Source organism: Manis javanica, chromosome 13, assembly GCF_040802235.1.
Source record: "Manis javanica isolate MJ-LG chromosome 13, MJ_LKY, whole genome shotgun sequence".
NCBI lineage: Eukaryota > Metazoa > Chordata > Mammalia > Pholidota > Manidae > Manis > Manis javanica.
The window spans coordinates 68565684-68585719 of NC_133168.1; the positions used below are offsets into that span (position 1 = coordinate 68565684).

The 20036-nt window shown below is 35.1% G+C and overlaps 1 protein-coding gene across 2 annotated transcripts in view; it reads right to left on the reverse strand.

The window, feature by feature from the left end:
• Positions 1-20036, reverse strand: part of RGS17 (regulator of G protein signaling 17) — an 86210-nt gene continuing 66174 nt past the window's right edge. For both annotated transcript variants that reach the window (XM_037023346.2, XM_037023351.2), the window contains exons 3-5: positions 14140-14229; positions 12439-12673; positions 1-3466 (exon numbers count right to left, since the gene is read on the reverse strand). In XM_037023346.2, coding sequence (XP_036879241.1) covers positions 3278-3466; positions 12439-12673; positions 14140-14229 — 514 coding nt within the window. In that variant the 3' untranslated portion in view covers positions 1-3277. The remainder of the gene's footprint in view (positions 3467-12438; positions 12674-14139; positions 14230-20036) is intronic.

Consider the following 20036-nt stretch of genomic DNA (forward strand, 5'->3'; position numbering starts at 1 on the left):
GATTAAAAAAAAGACCACATTATGGTCTTGATTTTTGCACTTCATAACGTTGATAACGATACCAAAAGTGTGTTTTTCCTATTGTTCATATACCAATGCACCTGTTGTGCTTAGAGCTGCCCTGTAACATTGTCGGGACATCTATTTTACCTTTGGGTAGCATAATAACAATTATCCAGAGTAAATAAGAAATGTCATCCATTGTTATTAGCATGATCTATGTACAAGACCCATCTCTGAAGAAACCTGGCTCTCCAATTTATTTTTATGCATTTATATATAATCTATATCCTCTACTTTCCTTTTATAGACACATCTGAAGTTAGGCACTATAGAAAGAGCATTAACCTCTTTGTGCATGCATTAGCGGATTCTCACAGTAATAAGATACCTAACAGATAAAGATATCTTGGGAAACACAAAGTGAACCTTCTGAAGTGCTAATTTTTCCCCAGGGAAGAATATACTCACTAGGAAAAATCAAATTCTACCAGAACAAATATTGTGCTCTTAGAATGGTATCATAGATACCAGTCGAGGGTTTTTAAATTTATTACAGTTTTGCAATTAAAAGAGAAGGAATTAGACCATACTTTAAAAATTGGTAGAGTTGCAAATATAAGACACAGTCTCAGAAACTTTTAAGATTTTTTGAAATTGAATGAGAAGCCTTCCCCTCCCCCGAAAACAGGAATTTAGCACAGAAATGCTCATTTAGCGTGGTAACCAACAGCTGATGTGTAAACCTGCTCTAGAATCATTTTCAACATGACTTCCTAATCAGATTTTAAAAGGCTATACTAACTTCAAAATCTGTATTCTACAAATGCCCAAGTTAGAGATTAGGACCCTTATAAGAGCCCTTATCTTTTACATTTGGTAAAATAGTAAAGGAATTTTCAAGCAGACAATTCATCTCATAGTCCAAAGTATCTTATAAAGATAACTCATGACTAGCAGGTCACCACTATACATAGTAACAACAAGAATATAAAGTCTACATTTAAAAAGATTGATGCATGCGGTGTATCATAGTATAGTACATATTTTCTAATCATTTGCACCAACTTATTGTGCCTCAAACTCAGCAACAAGTATGATATTACAACATATATATGTATACATCATAGTAGCATAATAAACTCAATTCTAATTAAAAAGTTAAATAATTTAAGAACAATAGAATTCACAATACAAGTGATGATTCTTTTAGGTTTTTCTTCACTTTAGGAAAAAATATGACTGTAAACATTTTCATAGTTATCTTTTTTCAACATATTACTGAAAACTATTATTCAAATAGTAAATATCTAATTGACATGGATAAAGTATATCTTAATGCACTAACACTTTCAGACAAAAACAGGCGTTTGTTACAAGAAATGATTATCATAAATATTTTTCTATCCTGTAGTTTAACTACATTTTCATAAATAATGTATTTAAAAGTGCTGAATATGGTAGGATAGTCAGCAACGCCAGTGTAAACAGAACATTTATTTTCTACTCTTCAAAATTTTTTTTAAAATCCCATTTTGTCAAACATGGCAACAGTTAAAATATTTGCATAGGGATTAGATAATAGCCCTTTTAATCATATCTCCTGAATTCTATATAAGTTAGAAAATCAAATTTACTTAAAAAAACAATTCTTGAAATGTTTTAAGTTTATGGAAAAAGAAACTTATGATGCCAACCTTTCAAGTAAAATAAATTTTAAAAAGAAAACTCCAAACTTGTTTTTTTAAAAAAAAGTTTAATAAATTAAAAAAATGAGAGGTAGTTAAAAATGACAAAGAAAACCTATAATTTTAATATCATCCTTAATATAAGGCCAGTATTCTCAATGGATATAAATATTTTTAAAACTTTCATTTTAGGTTACTCAGTATTATATTTATTAAGTTTTAAGTTTAAAAAAATAGGCTTCAGGGGATATTAATATTCAAATGTAACTTTGATATAAATATGACACTGACTTTTGTGTGTGTGTGTGTGTGTATGAAAGGATATTGTTTTCATAAGTGTCAAAAGTACATGCCAATGTCAGGCACATATTTTGTCTTAAATATTTAGTGGCACTTATAAAAAATAATATGGCAGCTAGAAGATTTGAGCACTGTACTGCCTTTCAATTATGGATGAGAATTAATAGTTTGGTTTTAACATGTTTAAAATAAGTCATTCTTAAGATAAAATGTGAAAACAGCTAAGGTCTGAAGTAGAGAATTATCTTCTTCATAATCTTTATAAAACTTTCATTGGTTAAAAACTTAGCTTTTCACTCGATTTTACTTTCAAGGAAAATATGCCACAGGACAGATGCTATTCCTCAAAATATTTTATGATGCTACATGTAGGCATTCCTTTATTAAATCCTTTCAATATATTCCAAAACTAAGTTATCAAGCTTATTATTATTTTTCTTGCTAAAGTACATACTTTACACAACCATTTTAGAACTGGAGAGCCAGTCTTCAATAAATTAATTACAGTAGTGGACATCTGATATATACATAGATGCATTTTCTTCTATTACAATTAAAAACAGTATCATTCTTTGTCATTGAGATAGAATATCTTCAAATTTTTTGTGCTTTTTTTCTCTTCTTATTATTTTTTTAACATAGCAAACTCTTCTGTAATGAAAATGCCACAGTTTTGGCAGTGAACAACCAGAGAAATCCCCATTAGGATTTTCCAAGAGATAAATAGCTCATTTTTTCATGTACAGAATTATTGGCTTCAAAATTAGTATACTGAACACAGTATATAACATGTGGAATACCATTGTTACAACTTTAAAAATTGGCCTTTTCTGTCTTAGATTATATTTAAAAATGCAAAACACAGCCAATTTTTTGGCAATTATTTTTATAAGACAATATTGCACAAAGTCCTTAAATACAGATATAAGTTATGCCATTGGACTAAATATTACAACAACTACATGGCAAATGAAGCAGTTTTATGCACATGCAGTCTCTGGAGATACACTAGGAGACTGTTCATAGGACAAACACAGTTTACTTGCAAATAGAATGAGTGTTGAATAAAACAAATTCAATTTGGCAATTCATTGTTTTATGTGGTATTTTCTCCAAACTTAACCATGGATGACCTGGATAAAAATGGAGACAACGACCATATGGTTGTATTTTCACAGTAGCCTGAGGAATGCTAAACTGTAGTTCTCCAGGAACTCAGTTTCTGGTGTTAATTAACTACTTTTATTTCCCATCCCAGCCCTCCGAACTGATTTTTTGCAAAATGAAAATTAAGATTCAGAAGTAGAGCTGGCAGTACTTTCAACAAATGACTTATAAATTTGAGAGTTCAAAAACCTTGGAAAAGAATCTCTGTGCATTAAAGTATATATCTGAAGTTGGGCATCTTCATACATGTGAGGATTGGGATCCAACAGATTTCTATTGATCACCTCTCTAACTCGAGAATCGAGACTGACCTAAAAAGAAATCAGAGCAGATACATTAAATAACATTTTTTCAAAATATATCAATTAAGCAATCATACTTTTGTGACATTTTAGAGAAACTTCAAAGAGTAATGAACTACCTAAAATCTTGAGCTTATCCTTTCAAAGCCTACATAACATTGCATACTTTTCTCCTTCGAAAGTTGAATTAAACAAACAGAAAAACAACTAGTCTTTTAAACCAGAAATTTAGTTCACAGATATTTGGCTTATTTAGATTTACTTTTCTCTACACATTCATTCAAGAGTTTTGATAATTTCTATTCATTGTTGAGGTACCAGAGAGTTTCCTAGCCACAACAGGAGTTTACCTCCTCCTATTATGTGACTGCTGGGGTGACTATCTTGATGGAACGAGGTAAAAATCTGGCAGAGAGTAGTTCTCTGGCAAAAATTAGCATGTATATGAAATGCTGATTCCTAATAGTTTCACAGCCTAACAAGTACTACTGCATCAGAAGTGGGAAACCAGGAATGTGGAAAGGCTTAGCAGAGCAGAACCACAGCAAGCATTTTCCATGTCTTAATGTCTACCTGGCAAGGCATAGGAAATTCTATAGTCCTCATACAGGAATCCACACAAAGACCTCTGCACTAAAGATTAAGCAGAACAATTACTTGAAATGGAATCTTTGAAAGGAGAAATGTAAATAGGAGTTCAGAATATCTATTCATCAATACAGTGTTATTTTAGAGGTGTACAGAAGTTAAATTCTGTGAATCATTCAGTTATTTTTTTTCCTCACTAAGTGCTAATCCTGTTGGAACTGGTAGGGACTGTTGGACAGGGAAATAGAGAAAAATAAATAGCACAAGGGCATGCTTGGGGAAGAGGAGTAAGCTCGTCCCTGAAATGTCAGCAAACACCTGAAGAGGCAAACCATCGCTGAGTCCTGACTGGCTGCCTCAGTCCTCACTGTTGGACAAGGAGAAGGGCGCCCTCATCCAGAGTTGTGTGTCTCGTGGTTACCCAAGCCTATACAAAACTTTCATATTTACCAGTAAACATTTTGTCATGAGCATTTTGCAAAAGCCTTTTTGGTCCTGGCTTCTTTTCCTACCCACTATTTGGACTAAGCCTAGGGTTTGAAACAGTCCCCACGACTGCACCCACTCATGTTCTACCTGGTGTCCCCAGAATCCTGAGCTGCATGGCCCATGTAGAGCTGGGTTGATGATACACCCCAGGGATGGCTGCTGTGGAAGGATTTGTAAGGAAATGGTGATCCAAACTAAATTTCTGTGGTTTAGCTAGTCCAACTTATGTACGGAAAAAATTAAACATCTGTTGGCTGCACTGTATCTTTGTCAGGAATTCTAAAAACACACAAATTGTAGAAATGGATCATTTATGTTTCATTCTCTGTTATTGCTACACGAGGTCATCATTGGGTACAAAGTAGTGAAAAGTACAGAATTTTTTCCTAAGATTTTTATTTAAAATGATTGTTTGGATTTCTGCTCAGCAGGAAAATGCTGACGCTGGAGTTTAAACTGATTGATTTTATTCTGAAATGTGGTGGTACAGTAAAGTCAAGCATTACCAAATGCACACACCACTGTTTTGAAAATGGTGCTCTTACTTTCAAATTTGATTCAATGAAGATGGAAATATTAGGTCACTTATTTCTTAAATAGTAGCATAAGTATAGTATAACATATTATCAGTAGCTGAAAACAAATTAGTTATCTTTAGACAAATAAAATAACTTGAATTATGAAATATTTTGAGTCCTCATTGTGTCATTTTTACTGTTTTGCAAATTAATAACAGTGAAATATCATAGAGGAAGTGATACTGTTAACTCTCAGATCTCTGTAACAAAAATGCATTTGCTATTTCCATTTAAAAAATAAAATATTTACCTTAATATCTGTTTGAAAACGTTGTCTGCCAGTCAAAAGAAGTGTAGAGAAGTCAAATAACAGGGATAAACCCCACGGGTATAACAATCTATGATGGGTCTGAGCCACAGTCACCCTATGACTCAGGCACTGGGTGCCTTATAAGGCTACCTTTTCTGGGGTCCAATGCCTGAGGGACTTAGGAGTTTCCTGTAAAGAACTTATCCTAAGGAAAGAGAAGATTGAGTAGCACCAGACAGAAGCTATCCTGGGGCAGTAGAAATCCTTCTCAGATGCACATCTCGGTGGGAGGAAGGGAGGGTGCAGTGCAGCAATAACAGAGTTAAAAAAGAAGTCCCAGATTTAGCAGCACAACAGGGGATTTCAGCAGTGCTGCAGACATTGGCCGTGTTGCAAGGTGGCAGCTGAAGCTTTAAAAAGGCATATGTGACTTTGTGGCAGTCCTCAATGAACGTGGAAGCTTTCATTCCCAAGGGACTATGAGATAGGGGAGAAAAGCAAGTGGCTTGCAAATAAAAATATCCACTGGCAACTCCATAAACTAATTGGGAGGAAAAGTGTAATGAAAGCTGGAAGTTCATCAAGATATGGAGGTAAAACTGGGAGAATGAAGACAAATCTTGCCAGTGTGGCATAGGAAGACCTGGCTCAATTTTTCTAGATTTCTATGCAATGGAGGAGAACATCTAGATTGGTGAATACTGCCAAAAGGGAGCCCACGAAGTACTGACCCAGCCTTTCTGTTCCGACAGTCGAGATACAATGGGAATTTTTGACTGGACATTTTTTGGTAGAATTATACAGAAATGATGAATTTTCACTGAAAGTGTTTTTCCCTCCTAGAAACCCTCCTTTAAGACAATTAGGTTAATTCACTGAACAATTTTTTTGCATACCAGGATTAAGTTTCCCCCCCTATTCTTTTCCATTTTATTTTTAATTTTATAAAAATTGTTTATTTAGGATTTTTTTCTAAGGAAAATTCTCTTTTTCTTTCTTCCTTTATAAGTCATATTAAATTTTACTAATTATACCTTCTGTCACCTTTTGAAATAATTCTTTTCAATTTTAACAGAATTTTGTTTTCTCATGTTAATTCTTATAAATCTAAAGAATATCTGATTCTTCTGCCAGCTATAATATACTTTAACATATTCACTTTTAGTTGTATTATTTTGTGTTGATTATTTCTACTGAAAATAATATAAGTAAAATTGCAAATAAACTGATTGTTGGAATATTTCTTGGAGCAAAGACAACTGGTACAATAAAGCGTAGTAACCATATTCGTGGTCGGGTCCAAATGATGGGACATTTTTATCTTGCTAGTCTAAGGGAGAGTTCTGGCATGGGGTTAGGGTCACTAGTTCTCATTTTGTCTCAAGTTCTAGGGTTGGGTTCATAGAAACTGACAGTAGTGTCATGAAAAAAATACTAGACAATGGACAAACTAATCAGCATTTGGTAGCTGGAAGGGAATATTTGGAATCAGACCTTGGGCTTATATTATGTCTACCAGAAATAATTCTGACGTCCTTGAAAAGTCATTGCACCTCTTTGAGAATCAGTTTCCCTTGCCATGAAATGGTGCCATCTGTCCTAGTGGCTAAAGGAGAGTTGTGAGACTCATATTGTAATATATATGAGACCATTTTGTCAACAACAAAGTTTAACCCTAATGTAAAGTAATATAATAATAATAATAATTGATCATAAGTATAACGGCACCTCTTTGATCCAACCCAATGTCTTTAGATCGGTATCAACTTAATTTTTACCTTCTCAGAGTGACCTTACCTGACTACCCCATTCCAAACGACTGCATCATTCGATCTCCAATTCCATCATAAATAATGTTTAATCACTATTTTTAGTTGCTTGGTTTTGACAGGATCTGTCTATCTTCCTAAAATGTAAGCTGTCTGAGGGACAGGTCAGTGTTTTTCTTGCTGGCCATCTTATCCATAACATTTAGCCCAGTACTTGGCTCATAGGAAATATTCAATGAATATTTTTGGAATGATGATGTGCATGCACAAAGAAATGAGTCTTGGAAAATATAGTCAAATGAGTTCTGTTTAGAAAAATTGACTTAAATCATTGAGGTGTTAAATTCACATAATTTTGCTTGAATATACATACATACACAGAATCAACAGGTCTATCACATCAGCATGATTTTTAGATAATTCTGGTGTTTAAAATAGGTTTATTGCTTTTTTCTCAGAGAAGAGCAGCTGGAAATCTAGGATGAAATCAGAAGCAAATTACTACTACTTTTGAAATCACTATGAAGCAAAGCTTGGACGTTATAGATGTAGTGGTTTTTAAAGCTTTGTCCATGCCATCATTCTACAAAACAAGGAAGCTGAGGCTGCCAAGCACTGAATTGAGTTGTTCCTTGTCATACGGATAGTGTCAGGGCCAGATTATAGCTCTGGTTAGGGACAATGCCATCACTAAGGATATTTGCAGGTAACTGAACACAAACACTTAAATTCAGATAAAAGTCTTATATTTGCTGCAGGATTTATAATCATTTCATCATTCATTAGCTCAATGCTATGTATATAGTTGGCAAGAGCTTTTAAATAGATTCTTTATTAAAGATATTTATTTTGCTGGGTTAGTCTTTTCAATATTTAATAAACATAAGCTGCCACCAGCATCTGCTATGGGCAGCAAGGCTACTATTAGTCTTGAATTCCTCCTTATTACCTCCATTTCTTTTCTCTTGGAGGATATCACATTAAAAAAAATAAAATTTACCTTTGAAAAAATGCTATTTTTAATTTGTTTTTAGATTTTTAAAAATTTAAAATTTGGCCTTTTCCCTTCTTGAAATGTATTCTACTCCATGAAATAGAAGTTATATTGACTCCTGAATGCAGACATCTCTTGCATAACAAAATGCTCAGATTATGAAAAATGCATAAAAGCATGCTCTTAAACAATGAAATGTAATTTTCATCATGCTGGCTTCATGAAAGAAAATAAGTTACATATATATAATTTTAAGAATGTAGACTTTCTCTATGTTTAACAAAAAGGAACATGATAAATTAAGGTAAAATGAAAGTCTAGTGAAAAAAATGGGGCTCTAGTTAAGAATAAATCCTGACAATTTTTAGCTATTAGGTCATCACCATTTTATAAATGACTCTAGAGTTCATCTTCTTTAAAAATATTCTGAGTAAATACAAACAGTTCCAGAATTTCAGAGGTAAAACAGCCAGATTATCTAACCCCCCAAATGGGAAATGGATCCCGACTGGTTTGTAGTGGCTGCTCTGAGAGAGGTGAAGCTGGATCTGGGCACAGCAGTAAGGGGACCGTGACAGATCAGCCGTGTCACCTGGTGGGAGAATGAAGTCGTAGCACAAGGGCCTCACAGCTGCCACTCTGGATTTGGTTTACTCTTCTCTGTGCCCATTTTTATTTTTATTTTGTAAACCAATCAACTGAATACTGAGGCCCAGAGAAGTGAACTAATGTATCCCAGGCCACACAATGAGGTTGAAGCAGAGCCAAGTCTAGAATCCTATACATCTGAATTTTAGTTCATATTCTCACTACTTTACAGTCAGGGCTCTCTTGATGTGACTTGTGTTCTCTCCAGTGTTGAAAAACAAAATTTAAAGGCTGATGATTCAGTATCATCAAAGAGTTAGAAGTGTATTGTGGCTAATTAGGAATTGGCAAGTTTTTGCATAGAAAGTTCGATCAGATATAGTAGTTTGGAAAGGACTCTGGGATAGCGAGGCCATGTGTGCCACACTGTGAGTGTATCACTGAGTCAAGACATATGACATGATTCAAGAGTAAATATATCTATACCTTGGCTCAAAATACAACTTTTTAACAACCTTCTCATTGCAAATACCTACTTTTGGTTTATTTGTTTTTGCTGCTTAATAATCAAATATAATTACTATGTTGATATGAGAGCCATTAGTTGGCTAAGCAAAGGCACTTCATACAGTCTAATAATTGTCATTCTATGTCAAGAGTTAATTACAAGTCACCATCAATGTAGCAAAATGTTAAAAATTTGAATTTCACCTATCTCTGTCTCTCCTTGTAGCAGTTGGAGGATATTAGAGTGGGTAATGGCCCAAATGTAGTTATTAGAAAAATAAAGGAGAGAATAAATACAGCCTTTAAACTGAATATTTGTCTATTTAATTTAGGAAAGATTGTGTTCTTGATCAGGAAGTAATATTTTAATGACTTTCTGTTGAAATTCATTGTCAAAGTAAAGAAATTAAGCTAACACAAAACTCCATTACTTCGGCAAAGAGAATGAAAATCTAAGTTTATATTTCAATAATTAATAATTATGATAGTTCTGAATTGTAGCCCAAAGAAGTAATTTTGTGAAATTAAGCATTTTATATAACTGCATCAGTTGGCGATATCTGATAATTAAGATATGTGAGGACAATGAGAAAGTGTTTCCCATACAAACTAAAAATTAGAAAATATAGACTGTAAAATAAAGGAGCTATATGAATTTACTATGGAGCATACTTGTTCTACTAATATTATTCTAAAATGGAACATCATTATTTTAAGATGATACATAGTGCAGAAGAATGGACTGGAGAATCTATACAATTATTATTTTAAGATGATACATACTACATATTTTGGGGAGAGAAATGGGCTAGCTAATCTTCCCAAAGACTCTGTAATTACGTGTTATTACGGCCAATAGAAGTGTCTTTGGGCACAACTGGATCATTTGATATATTTGCCATGTAATGCAATATTAAAATAAAAATGATAAAGTAATTACCAGTTAATTATACTAATAATATCAAAGGAGAATTGATCAGACACTGCGGTTCTAGATATACCAGAAACCTGAAGACTCTTTTTAGGTTGTAGAATTATATTGGTATTAGAAATACAAAGTGGCATCAGTAATAAATGTATTGAGGCTACAGAAAAAATTCTCTCCACCTTGTTTTAGTGAATACTTTTTCAATGTTAATGCAGGAAATTAAGAATAAAATAATCTTTTGTGTATCCAATTTCAAGGTTTCTTGTTTTGTACAGACAATATCATTGGGGTCCTCTGGAATACCAATGGCACTTAAAACCCAATACATTTTTCTTTAATTACTTAGATATATCTCACTGTAGTGAAACAGCATTCCAAGCATAGAGATGGATAAAGTAGACACTAACTCATTTTTTAGGTTTCAAGATAAGGAGGGTAAGGCAGGTTGGGGCCACACCAAGTGATGGATGAAGCATTTATGAGCACAGCCTGTTTCTAGGGGTCTTCATAAATGCTCCCAGAGGAGGGGGGTGCAAAGGCTGCAACTCTGGGAGAAGAAAATGCCAGGTCAGGACATTTAGATGCATAGTTAAAAATCACTGTGGTTTCAGAAAAACAAAAAAGATAAAAAGAGGGTGGTGTTGAGAAAAGAAGGCATTCTAGGAACCTCCAAGTTCAAATGCTTTAAAGCCCCTCATAATTCTGTCACTCGGCTCTCCGGAGGCATGAGCACAGTATAACCCTCCCCTTGCCAGATGCTTTTAACTCTGCTAGCCGGAACATTTCTTAGGAGAAAATTAACTTTTTAAAAATTAATGGAAAAGTATTAATTTGATTGCTTGAAATGCTCTTTATTAGATACATTCTGACAATGGAAAAATGGCTTGCACTTAACAGGAAAAGTAGAATAAGTAGAGTAATGGCTCTTATTCTTCTCTCCCTCAAAAACATTAACGGGTCATAAAGACCCATTCTTCAGTTCTGTAATTATTCTATCATAAGCATCAACAAACATGGAAGGTTTAGGGTTTTGGCACCTTTTTTTTTTTTGAGCCCCTAGACCAGAGATTTTCAAACTATGAGGAAAGTGTATATTCTACTGGACATAACATTGCCCTGTAGAAAGAAATTGACCTTCAGCGACCGACAAATGTCTTTTTAATCAACTATCCTAAAAAATGTTTCCAAAGTTCCAATTATCAAGAACCACTGGTAATCATTTTTTTAAGATGAAGAGAAATAGTGAAATAATAGGACAGCTGGTCGTAGACTGTTTACCTTGTCTTAGGAATGCCTCCTATCTGTCGTGAATTTCACTTGATCCTGTCCTACGTAATATAGTGGAGTTTATTTAAGATTATAAATTACAGGAAATATTTGCTCCAGATCGACACATACATATTATATGGGCTTAAGACAAGTTCTAAAAAGAAAACATTAAGCTTAACAGTAGTTAAGGGTCACATGGATACATTTTTTTCTCCACTTTTACAATGTTTGTAGCATTTTAAACTAACATTTCTACTTTTTTAAACAACTAAAGAACAGAATGCATGTACAATACCTACTGTGGGTGTCTTAATCAAAGCTTAAATATTTTATGGAAGAAAATGCTAATAGTCTAGGCTAAGTACACTAAAATTAACATTTGAAATTCCTTTCCTAAAAGGGTGACTTTGCAAAGGGAGAAACACATTTGGTATATGTGAGAAAACAAGGAAATATGCCCTCTTTGTGTGTGGGTTTTTTCTTGGCTTGTTTATGGGGAAGTTTGGATAGTGTGGTGGGGAAAACATTACCATTACAGAGTTTGCCTACTGATTCATCATCATGGATATGTGCGGAGCGTATTTTGAAAGTGTATATTCCTGGGTTCTATTTCCAAAAATTCATTTTCAGAGGACCAGGTTAGGCCTCAAGAATGTGTTTAAAATGCCCCAGGTGATTCTCATACTGGTGCTAGGGATTGCACTCTGAGAAGCACTACCCCAAGGTAAATTCTTCTTTTCCACTTTAGTCTAAGTCATAGCAAATTTTATTTAACAGGCTCCCTAATGTTAGTTTGGAAAAGCAGTAGACTACCACATGACTCAGCCAGAGACAAATGATTAAAGCATAGTGGGGAGATCTAGCCTTCAAACACCTGTTCAGGTGTTTGGACTCTGAAGCATCTACTCAGAGCAGCCTTCTAGCCTGTCCACACCCCATGCATTACCCAATTTGGACAATGGTCCCTTCAGGTTCACCCTTGGTTTTAGGAAGCCCATATCAATGTTTCCCGTATTTTTACCTCTTTTGGTGATAATATAGAAATGTAATCTTCATATATCATTCTGGCCTTTTCTTCAATTACTTTTTTGTTCTGCTCTTTCTTTAAATCTTCACAGGCAAGCCAGAAAAGTAGGTTCTCTTCACTGTATTCTGTTCGGAGGAACTCTCTGAAAAGGTTTCTTCCAGCTGGGGCCTTCATCATCTTGTCAAAATTTTGTGACCAGGACAAGACTTCATCTGATGTGGGGTTTTGGCTGCAGAGACAGAACAGGGCCATTATCAAAACCAACTCTACCTTAGGATCCCTGCCCAGGCAAGGAGCCCACAGAAATTAGTTGCTGCCATCTAGTGGTCAAGGACATTCAGTCCAGCCTGATCCGGCAAATAACTGGCTAGTGACTAGGTTAGTAACTTCTGGGTCTTGACAAAAATTCATAGAGGCACACACTAATGTTAGGTAGCCGAGCTTTCAAATAGCAAGGGGCTATACACACCATGCATGTGGTCGTCAGAAATTCCTAGTGAAGCTTGGAAATATTCAATATACCTTAACAATATGTTGCACCTCAACAGAATCAATTACACCTTACATTGAAGGGCAAACTGAAACTCTTTTGTTTGCATGATTTTAATTTTTAAGCCATAAGATACAGTTTATCTTTTCATCTCTGATAGCTACCTTTTGTCACTGGGTCTAAAATAAGAACACATCATGTGCACTTGTCATTTGTTTTCCTATACTGTAATAATTATTTTATTAAATATTATGAATGAAGTATTACCCATGAATGGAGTTATCCTAGTTAAAAAGCACAGGGGATTTATAATGATGCTGAGGATGATTTAGATATCTATAGTCAGGTTTCACTCATTACTTCTTGCAGTAATCACCAGTTATTACTCCCTTTGTTTATACGTCAAAGAAATGGCAGAGAACTTAGAGGCTGTTCTGGTTAAATTGTTCCTGATCTTGCTTTTCCATTTATTGATCTATTTACTAATTTCCAACCTAAAATATATTTGGTTAAAGAAGTACTTACATTTTATTTTTCTTACCTTTTTGACCAAGTATTTTAAATAGATTTGTTACTATTCCAAAATGTTTGAACGTCCTCATTTAAAAAAATTTAAAAGGCAGAAAAATTACCATGAAGGAAGCATCAATATTAAAACCTTCTCAAAAGAGGCAGAAAAAGAAAGCTCCTATATACCATTACACAAATGTTCTACTTGTATTTGAATTTTATTCTGTAGATACTGGATTTCAGCTTCTCATTTTGGAGAAAATACTTGGTTAGAGTCTGTTCTAATGGAAATGGGACCAGGGATAAGCTGGGTGCCATTTCTGATGGACTTGTGTAATTCCATATCTTTTTGTGTTTTAGACTTTTCCCCTATAAAGAGAATAACTTAAAAAATATTATCAGAAAAGGGAAGTAAATAATTAAAGCAATTTGGGGAGCTGAGTCATGTAACAAAAGTTATTTTTTGAATGCGATAAACTCAGGCAATGTTTTAGCTGATATCTTAACAAAGCTAATAGAAAAACTGGTGGAAAGCAATTGCAATTACAAAGTAAGATCTCCCAGACTGAGTAAGCATTCATTTCACAAAACCATTTTGAGGAGTATACTAGGAAGCAAGGGATGATACTTAAACATTGAGTAGATGTAAACAGTATGTAAACACAAGACATGATTACAGCGTGGACCACACTTACCATTCCTCCAGGACTTGGATACTCTCCATTTTTGTAGTGTGTGTGGGTCTTCCTGCACTTTCCCCTCTTTCTTCATTCCTAACAGTGAGGCTGTAATGTAGTATAACACTTAATTTTGTTTAGGGAAAGCCATGACTTAAAGAAAAAACTTGCAGGACAATATTTCTCAGAATAATTTTATTTTCAATTATGTGTAAAAAAAGAGCAATATCATTTTTAAATGATGAAAGAGGAAAGGAAAATAAAGGTAAGAAAACCATTATTTAATAAAATAATAATAAATAGTAATCCTAAATTGACATTGTTATACTTTCTGACTTCATCCTTACATTATCTGAATTACTTAAAATCTGCAAGATACTTACATGATATATGCCTTACTATTTGATATATATCATTATGTTACTCTTTGGAGTAGTCATTTTGACTTTTGGTTAGTTCTATTCATTATTTGTTCTCCATTCATTTTTTCCCCATTGATAGCCAGAAGATAAATCCGAATCTAAAACAAAATTTGCTAAATTCATATCATCCTTCTCTGTAGACCAGGTGTTCTGTCACTCAACCATCATTCCTCCATCCACTTAAATTCCAACTCCTGGATTTAAATTTTATTTTGCCTTTGACCTTTCATCCCTTTAGTCAATCTCCAGTGTCTTGAGATGGAGAGGCCAGCCAGTCTGAGGGCTTGGAGAGGGTAGCATTGGGTGAGAGAAGTCTGTGTCTCTCAGACATAAATTTGGGAATTCTACAGGATTACAAGAGCTAGGATAATTTCATGGGCTTTAGTAACTCAGGACAAAAAGAATTGTCCTAGTCAGGTAAACTAGATAAGCAGCACCTAAGGTGGAATGCCCAAAGTTCTAGGTGTAGACTAGACATTGTGGGGCAGGTTATGGGCAGGCCTAGCAGCAGGTGGAGAGGATGAGTCAATGGCCTCAGAAAAGTCAAGTTACTGAATTGGCAAACTGATCCCTCTGTCTCCAAGCCGAGGAGCTTCATGATAGCCTGTTGGAAGCAAAAGAACTTCAGATAACATCTCTTTCATTTGTTCATGCATTCACTTATTCAACAAGGGGAAACCTAAAGTATTATTTTTTACTGCCTATTATGTGCTAGGCACTTTCTTTTTACCTTTAATTTTATTATCCTCATTTTGTAGATTAACAAAGTGAGGCACAAAGCTGTCTGGTAGGTTGACACAAGTCAGCCACTAAATATGTGTTATGGTTGGAATTTGAATTCAATTCTGTAGAGCTACCCTGTAATTTTTACTGGCTGCCTATTATGAATCATGCTGTCTGATAGGTTATATGGCAATATACTACTTATTATGTGAATGCAGAAAAGCATCACTAAATATGGTTGGTTGTGGTGGAAAGAAGGGGTTTAGTGGGAGAAGGCTTCCCAGAAGTAGTTATTCTTAATCTGGAAAGCTTGGTAAGGAATGCTGAGACAATGTCTCATTAATTCTTTCTTTCTTTCTCAGGGGCAAGGGATGAGTATGGTGAGAGTGTAGCAAAGGGAAGAATTTAAGGAGCAGGGGCCAACCTACAACTGGAAGTGAAGCTAAATAGGAGAATTTAGTTGAAAAAGTAGACTACCTGGAGAAAAGAGAACCCAAGAAGAATCGGAAAGGACTCTTTTGTCATAAAAAGGACACTTCAGTGAAAAAAAAACAACTTAATAGTGAAATAAATTAAGTTCTCTTCCATCAATTTTTAGGGAGAGTAGATTTATTGGTGTAGAATCATGGAGAAAAAGAGGGATGCTTTCATGAAAGTGGCATGGACTAAAGAATTCTGGAGAGCAGAAACCGTAGCTAATTGCCACCCAAACACCCAGCAATCTGGCTAGCGCTCTGCAGGGAGGTAGTAATTCTGGGGCCAGAGCCCTCACAGCCTTCAGTGTGGGGGAGCTATGGGGAAGACTGGGAGGTGGGATTCAGAGAGAGCAGCATAACTGTTCAGGTCTCTGTTTGTGGGTACTTGAGAGTGTGTTGTGGCTTGAGGTAGCTTAGGACACCTCAGTACATAATGCTGCTGCATCCTAAGGTATGTGTTTGGGAGGAGATTCATTAACTTCTCAAAGTCCCTTCGAGTAAGAGTGCTTCTCTGCAATTTGATGCATTTCTAGTAATTATGGACAAGTGGGTGGAAGAGGTAGGATACATCACTGAAAATGTCCTGTGAAATTTCCTGGGAGAAATTAATGATGCCAAACGTATAAAATATGAAAAATTTTTGTAAATTCTAGAAAGATATTTAACTAGGAAATTAACGCTCATTCTGACAAGCTTTACTGAGCGTATATATGTGTGTGCGCACATACAGTAAGCTACTTGAAAATATTAGGGAAAGAGCCCGTGTTCACTGATTAAATAATAAACTCCTTGAGAATTTATGTGTTGTTTCCACACAGTGTGCCACACAAACTCAGGTATACTTCATTTTATACAACATCTTTGAAAAAGTTTGTTCTCCATGGTGTCTTTGCTGTAGAGCAACAAATCTGGAATCCACATGCGTGACTCACAAGTTTCTGAACATGAATTCTGGCTCTTCTATCTGTTTCTGTGATATTTACAGACATCTCAAATGCCACCATATTAGAGTGATCATCATGAAATATTGGGTTGTGTTTATATCTTTAATTTCTACAGATGGTAAAATATGGGCACAGATTTGTACTAAAACTATTTATAATAGACATTCAGTAAATGCTTAACTGTTCACCTCTGTTCCATTTCTTGATCTACTACTGGACATAACATTGCCCTGTAGAAAGAAATTGACCTTCAGCGACCGACAAATGTCTTTTTAATCAACTATCCTAAAAAATGTTTCCAAAGTTCCAATTATCAAGAACCACTGGTAATCATTTTTTTAAGATGAAGAGAAATAGTGAAATAATAGGACAGCTGGTCGTAGACTGTTTACCTTGTCTTAGGAATGCCTCCTATCTGTCGTGAATTTCACTTGATCCTGTCCTACGTAATATAGTGGAGTTTATTTAAGATTATAAATTACAGGAAATATTTGCTCCAGATCGACACATACATATTATATGGGCTTAAGACAAGTTCTAAAAAGAAAACATTAAGCTTAACAGTAGTTAAGGGTCACATGGATACATTTTTTTCTCACTTTTACAATGTTTGTAGCATTTTAAACTAACATTTCTACTTTTTTAAACAACTAAAGAACAGAATGCATGTACAATACCTACTGTGGGTGTTTTAATCAAAGCTTAAATATTTTATGGAAGAAAATGCTAATAGTCTAGGCTAAGTACACTAAAATTAACATTTGAAATTCCTTTCCTAAAAGGGTGACTTTGCAAAGGGAGAAACACATTTGGTATATGTGAGAAAACAAGGAAATATGCCCTCTTTGTGTGTGGGTTTTTTCTTGGCTTGTTTATGGGGAAGTTTGGATAGTGTGGTGGGGAAAACATTACCATTACAGAGTTTGCCTACTGATTCATCATCATGGATATGTGCGGAGCGTATTTTGGAAGAAAGTACTTTTTTTTAAGAAAAATAATTGGTTCTTAGGGACAACCCCTGAAATAGTTGCAAAAAAAGGTGAAAACTTTCCAGTAGCCATGGCAACTCTGGGAAAGAGGCTGATCACAAAAACCACATATATTTGCACAAAGACTCAACTGAGGAATCAATAAGATGCTTACATTTAATACAGTATGACATCAAGGTTCAATCAAGAGCCATTTTGGTAAAGTGCAGCTACCATTCAATATTTCAATATTCTCACATTGTGATATCAGTTTTTCCTTTTTATTTAACAACTTCTACTTCAAATTCCCAGTGTAAAAATGAACTCAACATCCTTCATGTTTGGAAAAAAAATTGATAGGTTATTCTTTAAGTGTTTCATTTTCCTGGGTTAAAGCATCATGGTAAAATAATACTACAGCTTTATTTTAACAATCAACAATTTATGGGTATGTATGAGACACCTGGTTTATACAACATTGCCTGGTTGGAAATTCAAGATGAATAAGACAAGAGGATCTATAATTAAGGAGTTTCAACATGTAAATAAGCATCATATAGCTTTACAATGAGAGCTAAAATCAGGTACACATATGGGGTTTCTTAGACACAGGTATGGTATCTATACTTCTGCATGAGAGAATTGAGAAGGCTTTACAGAGAAGATGATGATTAAAATGAGCTGAATAATGAGCAGGTGATTGACAGATGGAGACCTGGACAAAGGGAATTCCAAGCAGAGGGGAAAAGTTGTAAAGGCTTTTGAAAGTGTAGAGGCTGGAAGTTATAAAAGGGCATGAAATAAATGTAGACCAAAATGGACAGATAAGATGCTCAGGGGGAGCCATAAATCAGAACAGGTAGTGAGATGTGGTTATGTAATGGGCCAAGAAAACAGTGAGGTGGACTCCAAATCAAGATTACACTCTTTGAAGATGACTTGCTTTCCATGTTTTATCTTCCCCATTCATAATGGGGATAATGGTAGGGGCCTGCTGCCCAAGGTTGTAAAGCAAAGGATGAGCACTTGTGACCAAAAGGCAAATTATGACACATGCTTCATGAAATGTGAGGCAAACTGGTTGCACATTTAAATGACAATTCCAAGTTTACAAATGAAGACTTGCTCTTTGCCATTATCATAAAACACTTCCTCATACATTTCCTTCCTACTTTTTCCTCACAACAGTCCTGTAAGGTAAGTGGAGGATTTGTTATTAATCATTCCCATTTTATTTCAGAGGAAACAGTCACCACGGTTGACTTACACAATGCCCACAAGTGAAACACACCAGGGCTATAGCACTGGGACTCACATCTTCTGACTTCCTGTCTTTTGCTATACAGTGTTGCTTCTCTTTAGATAATGGAATTTATTATAGTATTTTACTTTTTGTTATTTACAAAAAATGATTGCTCTTACATGTCTGGAAAGGGTAAACCTCCTATTATAAACCAGTGTATTGAGTGCAAATGCCCCCTCTGTCGGCATTACCCCACAGACACAAGTCTGTAGGAGTTATTGCCCAGTGGGAGTTTCTCAGTTCCCTGGGACTGGAGATTCCCAGAAAGGATTTCTTACCGAAGGCTTTGACAGCAAAGCCTGCAGGAGGAAGGGCAGAGGTGATGCCATTCATGACTGCAGACAGGTGTTCCTACTGGAAAGAATCTCCCTGGGGAGCACAACTTGCTTCCATCAACAAAGCTAACTGCGGGGAGGGGAAGGCAGAAAGCCAGTCCTGAAGAGCAGCGTGGACAAGACTACAAAAGGCAGGAACAAGGCACCAGGAGGCGGGACAGTGCCCAGAAGCCAGCCATAATTTCAGGCATATAAAAACTCAGTTATAGTCAAACCTATGATTTGCACCTCATCTCTTTCATTTATACATGTTGAGTAAACTTGGTTTTGAATGGGGTGTGGGGAGATGAGAATGGCAGTTAGAAATTTGTGCCTGGAAATGTTCTACAACAGATATCTAAAAAAATACACTGTCCCTGTAAATACTCATCCTATTTTGTGTAATAATGTATCCTATGTCATAAAATAAGTATTTTTGTTTGGCTTAAGCTTTCATTTCCTGAACTTAAAACCTCTCAAAAGTAAAAGAATCTGTTATTTAAAATCTTCCCACTAGATGGCTGTGTTGTCTTTATAAACTGTACATTTTAATCAAAATAATAGAAAACCGAAAACGTATCTGGGAGTAATTACCCTTATTTGGAAAACAAATCTATTCTTCTATGTGGAGTTCTGATCTTTCTAAGGAATCTGAAGAGAGCCATTCAATTTTTGTGAGGAAAAAATCAAGCTCCAAGGGGATAAATTTAATCTTGGGAGGTGTGTATAACACACCTATTTTCCTTTCTGGTATTTAGAAAACGT